General features: G+C 36.1%; 1 protein-coding gene across 1 annotated transcript; it reads left to right on the forward strand.

Moving 5' to 3' along the window:
• The first annotated feature begins 11,295 nt into the window (after positions 1-11,295).
• Positions 11,296-12,261, forward strand: LOC107511195 (olfactory receptor 5B2-like). Its single transcript, XM_016145404.2, is given in 1 exon segment — positions 11,296-12,261. A coding segment is annotated over 1 exon segment (966 nt).

Here is a 12,261-nt window from a genome sequence, read left to right on the forward strand (position 1 = left end):
ATTACGTGGCTGATCTGCAGGAATGAGAAAATGGAATCGGAATGATAAATGGAGGGAAGAATCTGCTGAAATCAATCATCGTGTGTACTCTGTGCCTTATTTCAGTACTGCAGTAGCCTGTTTCCAGGAGCCTCTGGATCTAAATGATGACCATGACAATAAAATGCATTGTAAATTATTGATAGATGATAGAATATCCACGCTTTATAGAAGAGTGAATTAAAATAAAGAGAAGTGAATTAAAAAAAGAGAAGAGAAGGACTCATGCAATATTCTCAGATTAGTTGCTCAGTGAGTTTAGACTCCCAATTCGAAGTTTACAGAACAATCACAAAATATTCTTTATATTGAACTAGAATAGCTAATAAAATTCATGTGAAATTAAATTAATTTTACTTCAACTAACTTTTTTTTGTCTTTTCCATTGTATCAAGATCAGTGGTATATGATAGGCAAAGATATTAAATAAAACATATCCTTAGCCTAAAATGATCTCAGTATAGCACAGTATAAGAAATGAGTAATTTATCAAAGAATAAGAAACAGTAGAAGTTCATGTACAAGGAATGAAAACATCTAGAAAAAAACAGCTTTTACTTTTATTACATAAATATAATTCTTAACTTTTACTCTCAGAAATTCCTGATCTGGAGCCATGTTAAAGCCATGTCAAAAGGAGCATATCCTACCTCCACCGTGAACAGAATCAATGAAATTGAGTAGTGTGCAACATCACTCAGTCTTCATTTTTTCAATTCACACTGGGTTGGTAATGCAAACTGGAACTCTGTAAGTTGTTAGATATTATGATTTGGACAGAGAGCTTGATTTATCTGGCATTAAAGGGGTGGATAAGATAAGATGGAGTCTCCAGATAAGGATGAAATCGAAGATTTGATAGCATCACTCATGCCATTTGCTTTCCTCCCAATCTTCTTCTACTCTCATATTCTTCATATAAGCTCCTCAAATTTTTCACAAGACTTCTATGTATTTGAGCAGCTATTCCAGCTGTGCCAAGTGAGAATACATTTATTTTCTGACTCACCTTGGATATTAACTGCTGTGCTAATATTAACCTCCAGTCCCCCTTCCTCCCCAAAGAAAATGAGAATAATAATATTGTCTGGAACTGAATATGCATTCAATGAATGTATCCATTTTTGGAAGATTTAAAGTATAGATAACTTTTACTTTTGTCCCATCATTTTCCCATTCTCAGAACCTAAAAAATCTTGGGTTCAGCTATCACAGATAAAAACAATATCATTTTTTATGCATTATCACTGATGTTATAAACTATATAAGAAAAATTTTTTCTTCTGAACTCTACATAAAAATCCTATTATGGAATGTCCACTCATTTTTCTAAATTGAGACTCCAAAATGGAGTCTAAAAATTTTATCTACTTTAAAATTTTAGCTAAATAATGTAGAGATTAAAAATCCTTAAAAGATTAATCTTACTGCAGCAATTAAATATTTGATCCAGTGATGAATTTTACTCAATAATTTTTATTGAGTGGCTACTGTAAGACAGACATTGTCATATGTCATATACACTGGAAATAAAAGGAAAATAGTAATTTCTACATTAGAAATGGAGATAGATATAAAATGAATAGAAAAATATATAGTGTGCATAGACATTTTAAAAAAACTGAATGTGAGATAGATAAATTTAGAGATAGATGGGTATAATTTTAAATGTGGTGGTGGGAGAGATTCATCCATAAAATTAGACTTTTCAGCAAACACCTAAAAGAATCAGGGGAACAGAGCTTGGGTTTGAGGGAAGAACCTTCCAGGCAGAGGGAACATGGTGCTGGGGCTTGAACATGCCAAAATTGTTCAAGGGACAGCAAGAAAACCACTAAAGTGGCAGTGGGAAAGGAAAATCAGGTCAAAGTGACAGCAGGGTGAAGCTATAATGATCTCATACATTAAAGTCATTAGACTTTCATTCGGAATGACATTGGAAAACCTTAGGATTTGGCCAAAAGGTGACAAAATCTACTTTCCTAAGGGAAATTGAGACTCTTATTTCTTAGATCTGTTGATGATTAAATTCAACAGGATAAGAGTGAAAGGTGCTAGAAAAATCATGGGGCCACTGTCATATGCCAGGTAAAAGGTGACGATTTCTTCGGCTAAGATAGTAGTGAGAGGGATAATGAGAAATTATCCACTTTTTGATTTATTTCAAAAGTAGAGCCAATGAAATTTCCTGACATATTGAAAAAGAAGCATGAGAAAAAGAGAAGGGTCAATGCTGACTCTAAGGTTTGCATAGTGATACACAGAATAGTATAAAAGAAGCAGATGTTTGGGAAAAGGAAGAAAAGAGATTATTTCACTGAATTTGAGATTCCTTTAGAAATTCAAGTCTAAATGTTGCAAGAACAACTGGATAGACCATTTGGATTCTAGAGAGGAGAACTGTCTACAACAGATTAATTAGTTTTAACTATGTTGGTAATTTCTAATGACTCAACATACCTATTAATATTAATATATCATATTAAATCCACAAGACTAAACATTATCACCCCCTCAAAAAAAGAGTTGAAACAGACAAAAATCAGAGCATTCTAATATTACAAGATCAAAAAGATGAGGAGGTTGGTAGCAAGGGGAATGTGGGAGAGAAAATTGCCACCACTTGAGATGGGCTCAAGGAAAGCACTGTCTCAGGACCTGGATTTCAGTTAGACAAAGTAGGTAATCCAGACTGTCAGAGAAAACATTCAGAACATATTGGGTTATCTTGATGACCAACTATAATTTTTAAAAAATCACAATGGAGTGATTTTGGGAGTTGGGCAGGAGTGGAAGCCAGGTCAGTAAAGGAGATATACAGAGAGGTATAGACATCATTTTGTAGGAGTCAAGGCCTGACAGCAATCCTTAGCTTCGTGTTGAGTAACATCATGATAAATGTGATGATGAGATTATTTCTATGGGTCTCAAGGCAAGGGTGGGGGTTTGACAGGCAATTAGACAGGTGAGGATCATGACAGAAGTATGGAGAATTCTGGGCAGAATTCACTCCTGCTATTAGTGGTGTATGAGGGCTACTTACACAGAGCAGGGTGATGAGGATACTCTCTTGGTTCCTTAAAAGACAGCTTACTAAAATCTATAGCACAGACACAGATTGCTCAAATTCTGGAGAAAAAAAAAAACACAGCAACAACAACAACAATGTGCTGGGAATCATTTCAAAATATTTTTACTAACTTTCTTCTCCACATGTGAACTCTTAAATTTTAATCCAATGTCTTTCTAGAGAAAAAAAGAAAGTTAAACCTTGTTTAGTCTTGAAAAGAAATTAAGAATTTCAATGGTTCTTCAAGGCATTTATTGCTCTCCTATCTTTCTTTCCTCCACTGATAGAAACTTCTTATGGAATGAACCACCAGACGGTACAAACTAAAAAATGCAATCTTCCTGACAAATTACTCTCTGCTCCCAATACAAATCTCACGTGCTCTTCAAAGAATAACACAAGTTCCCAAGCTTCTTTGAAGACTTGTCAGGTCCTTCCTCTTCAAATACAATTATGCCACTATAGTCAATAGAATTCTATTGGTAAATTCTATTGACCGCTTTGTTAATGTAAAAAAATTGTAATTTTATTATAAATTATCATTTTTTATAATGATAGTGGAAGTCATGTTTCACAGCGACTTAAGCTGTAATAGGTGTGATTTATTGAATATTTGGTGTGCTCCCATCACCACGCTAGAGTCTGTGCTACTCAGTTAATCCTCGTGTGAGATGTTATCCCCAATTAACAGGTATGAAAACTGAAGATTACTGACATTTAGTTGAAGAAAGTCTGAAGAAAGTCACAGAGCTGGGATTTTAAAGCCAAGGTGCTTTGAATCTAAGTCTTAACTCTTTATCATAAAGAAATATTACTTTAAACTTTTTACATTTAACCTAAACTGGACACAACAAAATAATGCATTGAGTTGACTTATCGATCGACTAAGTGATTTAAGTTATCATTGGGAGTCAATGTGAATAATTAAAAAGCACACCCTTGGGAATCAAATATACTTAACAGTTTATGTGATATTGTGCAAATAACCTACCTTTCTGGACTTTAGCTGAATAACAAGAACTGGGTCCACAAATGTGTACAGCCCACTTCAAACCTCAAAAAAATCTCAAATAGTTAAAAAAGCACATGCTTCCATTCCTACATTTATTCCTTGAATCTGTGGGGTACCAAGTTGTGTGCTAATTTCCAGGCCTACAGTGATGCACAAGACACATTCTCTGACCTCAGGATACTTAGTGGATTGAGACAGAAATGTAAATTTATGAATATTCTGCATTATTCTAATTCTCCATTCCCAAGAGAAAGCATTGTTTTCTCATTTGCTTAGACCTGTGTAATGGTAGTATAAATGATCTCATTTACACTATAATCCATCAGTTTTCCCATGTAATAGTTAAAAAATTAAGTGTCCAACACCAGAAAAATCTTTAATGGCAGAGTTAAAACTTACAGTCAGATCTATTTATTTCCATAATTAGTTATCTTTTTTGCAATTTAACAAATTTCCTTTTTAGTTCACTTTATAACTGATTTCTCAGCCTGACTTTTCTATTATTTAAATATTATATTAGCTCCCAGATTACAATAAAATTTTATATTAATGGTCCATTTGATTCTCTCGACTCTGTGATTAGTCAAAATGACTAATATTATCTTATTCTCTGAAATAGAAAACTGTGATTGAAATAGTTTAAATAATTTATTTAAAGTTGAACAAGCTTACACTTAGCAGACTCAACATTTTCGTGTGTTTTTTTGCTACACCTCATGATAAATCTACATGTTCTAGTAGGATCTCTGTACTGTTTAGTCATATAATACCTGGTTGTATGAAACAGATAAAAGAAATATCCAAAATATTCAAGCCTGAGGTCAGAGTAAATCAAAGGAGAAATCACTTTCTTGATGCATTTTTCTGACTACCTCTATCCATGCAAATTAATGCAGCCAGATTTGATTTAGTAGATTTATAGGTTTACCTTATTTCCTGAACAGTGCAACACGCAAGTCCAGCACCTTCATACGTGAGTGGATCTCAGATCAGAAATAAAGCATGTGAAAAAAAGACAACAAGCTGTTGGCGTATTCTTCTTTAGTATTTGGCCAAAATATTTTAAGTTCCCTAGAGGCAGGGAGAAACAGTTGGAAAAAATGCTATAGAGAAAGCTAGTCCTGGATAGCAGATCACTTTTCTTAGGTAAATCACTAACCCTGTTTGAACCTTGATACATTCAACTATAAAATAGAAATAATGACAAGGCGGCCCAAGAAAACCCTCCTTGTACACTACTGCTATGATAAGGAAGTAAGAAAATTCCTAAAATGCCTTATACTTGGCAAGGGGTGTCCATCATAATCACAATCATCATCGCTATTATGTGGGATTGTTTTCCCTGGACATGGCTGCCTAACCTTAGAAATGTCACAGTTTGAGAAAAGGTCATTGTGACCACTAGACAACTATGAACAAATCAGACGCATAAAGGAATAGCTGAAGGAGCTCGGAGACTTGGGCTGCACCCTCTAACACGAGGCCAAGTGTGGTGACATGGGTCTTGAAAGGTTAAAGAATAAAGACCAGAAAGGAGTTATATAGTCATGGAAATCTCAAGGGATGAATACCCTAGAGGTTACAAAACTTCTTAGCTCGCCTAAGTAGAGAACCAGGGATTAAAGTGTCTGCGGGGATCCAGCTCTGCTTAAAATCTATATAATTTTATTAATCAATGTTGCCCTAATAAAGTTGATTTTTTTAAAAAGAAATACAGCTGGAATTTTTTCATGAGTCCCAGGATCGTTCAACTTTATCTATAACTCAGAGGGTAAACCAAATGTGCTACAGATGAGTCCTTGTTCTCCAATTTGCTTTGACAGCTCAAGCAGTTCATACTCTGATTTTTCTCCGTCTCAGTTCACTAATTATTATCACACAACTCAACCCCACAACTATGTGGTAGGGTCTTTGGAATTAACTCATGGTGACTTCTAAGGCCTAAAAGGGATAAATGATTTCTTCCAGAGAAAATAGATACTCTTTCAAAATGAATGGAAGCTTTCTGACAAAAAGAGTAAGACTTTAAACAGTATGGAGTTTTCTCAGAAAATTAAGAACAGAATTACCATATGATCCAGCAATTTTTCTTCTAGATATCTATCTAAAAATTTGAAAACCTTTATTTGTAAAGACATTCGTACCCCTATATCATCGCAGCATTTTTCACGGTAGTCAAGACATGGAAACAACAAAGGTGTCTTTGAATAGATGATTAGATAAAGATGTGGTACATATACACAATGGAATACTACTCAGCCATAAAAAGATGACATACTGCCATTTGCTACAACACGGGTGGATCTTGAGAATATCATGCTAAGCGAAATAAGTCCAACAGAAAAAGTTGAGAACCACATGATTTCACTCATATGTGGCATATAAAACTGAAAGCAACAAACAAACAAGACAAAAAACGAGACAAAAACAAATACTTGTGGATACAGACAACGGAATATTGGTTACCAGAGGGATACGGGGTGAAGGTACGTAGAAAAGGGTAAAGAGTATCAAATATATGTTGACAATAACAGATTGGACCTGGGTGGCAACTACACAATGCAATATTACAGATAATGTATTATGGAATTATACTCTTGAAACCTATATAATTGTATTAACTACCGTCACCCCAATAAATTTAATAAAATAAAAAAGCGAGACTTCATAATTGTTTTGTAGTGTTTGATGAGAGTTTACAATGTACCATCTCTGTTTTAAAGACTGATACAGATTAACTTACATGCCCCTCATAACAACCACGTGAAGTAGGCACTATCATCATTTCCTTCAATAAAGGAGGGAACCGAAGTGCACAGAGATTACATAACTTGTACCCTTCCTCATATGAATTTCGGAAAGTCATATCACCATGGGGCAACACAACTTTTATAACATCTCAGCCTGGTTTCTATTATGCGTCTCATGATTCTGACTGATCGTCTTCAGGAAAGCCAAATCCGAATGTCTTCTGTTGAAGACGTCTGCAGTGTCAAGGAGAAATAACCCCGAGTAAATGTAAGTATATCAGTGCTGTGCCTTCACAAACTATAAGCCCCTACAGTTTAATTGCTTCTTCTCTAAGTGACTGGAGTGAGAGACTGTGTCTGCTCTCTTGGGTACCTAGTCCCCTGACAACTTCACGTATGCATAAATCCCTCTGGTTCCCAGTCCTAGCAGCCCAACATGACTCTGACATCATTTTATAGGGACCAGTCTGTAAGCCGAAGGGCTTTTGGTATTCTTTTATCGATCTTAATGTGAAAGGTTGTCCATTTCACTAAGTGGACTTATTTCACTGGCATATTACTCTGAGCCTGCAGCGATGGTCAGGGATAAACCCCCAAGCTGAGCGTCTTCCACGATGAGTACAATGACCTTTTCTTGGAGTTGCTCAGCCCTTTACAGAGTGCATTTCTCCTATTTGTCCTTCCAACGGCATCCCTGGGTGGCAGATTGAAGACTATTTTATGGTCTTCACCTGATAATTACCTTTTCCTTACATTTTCCAGCCTCTAGAAAACTTAAATCTTTGCGGCCAGACATTAAGTAAGGACTTCGATGGAACCCTGTCTTTCTTTTTGAAAGGAACTAATAATTCGAAGATCATAAATGAAGCCGTGTCGCTTTCCTTGTAGAGCAAGGTAAATTTCCAGCTCACTTCTACGGTCTGTTGAGATCGTGGTGTTCGATGTATTATGTTAAGTTACAAGGGCAACATCTTCCCGTGGATTTTTCATGTCTAATATCCCAAGTTTTAATACTCTCATGCTTCCATGTTGTTTAGCTAGAGTCCAGATGTTACGACAATCTCAACTAATTAGGAAAAAATGGCGATTCTTTTTCAAATAACAGAGGATGGCATTTTTCTCATTATTTAAAAATTCCTGTGCTTAGGAAAGCATTCAGAAAAGGATGGGCACTAAGCAAATGTTTGTCAAGACAACAAGTGAACAAATAAATGAATGAGGGAGTGAATCACTAAATGAATCATTTATTGAGCCTGTTCGTGAACACATTAGGAAGTTCATGGTTCTGTATTATTAAAGCCTAGTCTCATGTGTTAATTTACAGAGACCTCGGATCAAAGATTTTAGACTTTTTTGAACAAGGAATCCACAGCAAAGGTATGATTTACACTGTCACTCAGCGTGCAAACACACACGCACACACATACACACACTCCAGAAAAAACTTTCATAAAACTCTGCTTATTTTTTCATTTTCAGTGCATCTTTGCTCTCTATTCTTTTCTATCTTAAATGAGCCCAAATATTTCAAACACTTAGAAAAATATTTATGCATATCAATAGGTGTTAGGAATTATTACTAATGATTGTAAGATACTGTTATAGGACAATTTATGGTAAATTAATTCTCCAAGACTCAAGATTATTCAAAACAAATGTATGGAGGGTTTATTTGTTGAAGATTTGATAAATATAAAAAACGTATTGTATCAACAAAAAGGAGTTTTATGAAATATTCTTCTTCATTATATTTCAATAGATATATTCCTCTTTTGATTTAAGTATGTTTTACTGAGTATATCCTAAGGGGAATTTTAAGAAAACTATTGATATTAACTATAGTGAATAAATATAGAATATTATGTATAAATATATTCTGATGAAAGTATCAATGAAATGCATGTGAATTCTGTTCCCTTTAGATTCTTCATCTAGAGTCTCAGAGCATTTATCTTTGGAGATGTTTAATCTCTCATCGTGAATTTCTCTCTACAGAGCTACTTTCGTATGAAAATAGCAATGATTTCTTCACTAGTTCATCCATTCAACAAAAATTCATTGACTGTGTAACGTACCATGCACTGTGCTAGGCACATGAATACAAAGAGAAATAAATCTAGGCTTTTCCAAGGTGCAATCCAGGAGGCAATGGATATGTAACTATGTAAGTCAAATAAAGTTTCTCCAATAAGTGTAAAGAAGTTATTATCTCCATTTTGTCATTTTGGAAAAAAAAAAAAAAGGCCTTTAGAGAATTTTGAAATCATGTTCAAACTATTAAGTGAAAAAGCTGAAATTCAAATATTGCGTCTGGTCCTAAAAGTCAAGCACTTTTTATTACCCCAGACTGACTTACAATTATGAAATTATTTAATCATTTAGTCTCCTTAATTACTATGTGTTATGTGCTCAGTTATCTATGCGGTACACTGGGTCATACAGGAAAAAATTTAAGGCAACGTAATGCATTGTCAATGCTGTGCACTGTTTCCATTAGTATTCAGGCTTGGATTCAGACTATTAGGGGTTTGAATCTGTATGAATTAGGACAATAGTACCTGGCATGAGGGGCAATAGAGTTACCCATTACGTTGCTGATATTACTGTTAGGATTAAAAAGATGTGGTCTCTAGGACACATTTACCATCTACTAGAAAAGAGAAACTTCAACATCCTTCAATACCTACTTCTTAGCTCCCAACATTTCTCAGCTCCCCTATCTGATCTTGTCTCAGGTTTTCTTTCCCAGACTTTGGCAGTGACCTATTCTGAGCCTCATTTCTTACCAGGCATGACCTAAATGATGACTTGGCCTGGAGTGGTCACACGAGAGGTGGTGACAAGTGAATGAATCTGGGATACATTTTGAAGATAGAGATAATAGGATATGCTCACAGACTCCAAGGAACACTTGAGATGGAATAATTCTGGCATTAGGGATCCTTTGTTGAAGATCTTATCAGGCTTGACCAAGTATTTAGCCTGGACTCTGAAAATCATGGAGGCTATTTGATGATGAGACTATACAGTTGGGTGAAATACTTGAGGGTACAACCTTCGGTAGATTTCTCTTGCAGAAACGATGCCATGAAAGATGGCATCTCAAAATTTGTTATCTGGTAGCACCGTAGAGCTCGGTCTCCATTCTGTAGTTAATACTTGTCAAAAATAGTATGTTTATTTAAACAAATTCGAATGTAAGTTATGAGGTCACTCACCTACATAGGTTGCTTTAGTAATGTGGTTCCTATAATTTTGTTGGATTTATTCTGTTAATTTTTTAAAACAATCTTGCATACAACTCCAACTGCTATTAATAATATTAATTTAATAATAGCAAAACAAAAAATTATAATAAAACTTATGATTTATTGCGTGCTTACTATGTATTAAGGACTAACCTGAGTGCTTTAAATATACCAACTTATTAAATTCTCTTAACAGTTTTGGGAAGTGCTGTTATTATCATCTGCTTTAAAGTCAGGCACAAAGTATGTTGATTTGCCCAAGGTGGCCAACCTAGCAAGTGGAAATGCCAGAACGAATGCATACCGGTCTTCCCATCTTCTTTACCTCCACAATATACAGCCTCTCTGTAGACTTGCATTGTTTTCGAAGCACCTTTTTACATTACTGTAAGAATCTTGTGACATAGTAAAAGTAGGAAACACATTGCTCACTTTATTTTTTCAGATGAAGAAATCGAAGCTCAGAAACATGTACGTTGCTCTCCCAAGGGGATAAAATGAGGATGAGCATCTTCCTCCATTCTCTCCCCTCAAGAGGATGAAGCAAGGCACAGAGGCTGTACAGTACAGTGCTTGGGTCATCACAGTTTTGAGATTTTTACATTTTTTTTTTGGCATATCTTCTAAGGGAGACAGTTATCTCTGAGGAGTGAAAGAGAAACTATCCTTTCTTAGATAAATGACAATTGTTTGGATGATAATCTTATATTTCACAGTACTTCATATCCAGAAAACCAGTGATGCATCATCTTTCTCAGGTAATTGCATAATAAGACAATAATAAGACAGCTGGGAGATTAATGAGATATATCTATTCTCCTCAGACTACCCAGCACATGGGAAATGTTCAGTTACTACGAGTATTATCTGGCTCAAGAATCATAGAGTTATTTACAGAGAAAGCACAAACTTTCAACCCAAATGAAAATAAGCACTAGACATTTTGAAGAGCAGGCCATTTGGAATATTGGAGCAGGGTCAGGAACTCACAAATATGTGCAAACCCTTACAAATTGAAAATGGAGATCAGAAGGAGCCAGTCTCAGGATTACTGGGAACGCTGCACTGCTAATGGGATCATGGGGTGCTCATGTCGTTTGGGTGACATGGGTGTGTTATGAGTCATTGCCCATGCATAAAAGTAATTTATTCATTTTGCTTCCTTGGTATTGACAGATGAAACGCCATTTCTAAATGGCCTCCATGGAGAATAGCACCGAAGTAAATGAGTTTAGACTCTTGGGACTGAGTGACACCCCAGAGCTGCAAGTCCCCCTCTTCATAACATTCACTCTCATCTATCTCATCACTCTCGTGGGAAATCTTGGGATGATCACGTTAATTCTGCTGGACCCTTGTCTCCACACGCCCATGTATTTCTTCCTCAGTAACCTCTCCCTGGTGGACTGTGTTTACTCCTCGGCTGTAACTCCCAAGGTGATGGCGGGGTTCCTCACGGGGGATAAAGTCATCTCCTATGGTGGTTGTGTTGCTCAGATGTTCTTCGTTGTGGCTTTTGCCAGTACAGACTGTTTCCTCCTAGCTGTCATGGCTTATGATCGTCATGCAGCGGTGTGTAAACCCTTACATTACACCACCACTGTGACCCCCAGTGTGTGTGCTAGAATGGCCATAGGATGCTACATCTGGGGTTTTGTTGTATCTGCCATCAACACTGGATTTACCTTCTGCCTCTCTTTCTGCCATTCCAATGTGGTCCATCACTTTTTCTGTGATATCCCCCCAATCCTGGCTCTTTCCTGTTCTGATATCCACATAAATGAAATTGTGCTTTTTGCCTTAGCAACTTTCAATGTCCTGTTTGCCCTTATAGTTATCTTCACCTCCTACCTGTTCATACTCATTGCCATCCTGAGGATGCCCTCAGCAGAGGGGCGGAAGAAAGCCTTCTCTACTTGTGCTTCTCACCTCACTGCCATAGCCATGTTCTATGGAACTGTAATCTTCATGTACTTACAACCCAGTTCTAGTCATTCTATGGATAATGACCAAGTGGCATCTGTATTCTATGCAATAATAGTCCCCATGTTGAACCCTATTATCTATAGTCTAAGAAACAGAGAGGTTAATAGTGCTTTCAGAAAAGCCGTTATCAAAATGAAGGTTCTGCTCAGCACATAG

Source organism: Rousettus aegyptiacus, unplaced genomic scaffold, assembly GCF_014176215.1.
Source record: "Rousettus aegyptiacus isolate mRouAeg1 unplaced genomic scaffold, mRouAeg1.p scaffold_m13_p_5, whole genome shotgun sequence".
NCBI lineage: Eukaryota > Metazoa > Chordata > Mammalia > Chiroptera > Pteropodidae > Rousettus > Rousettus aegyptiacus.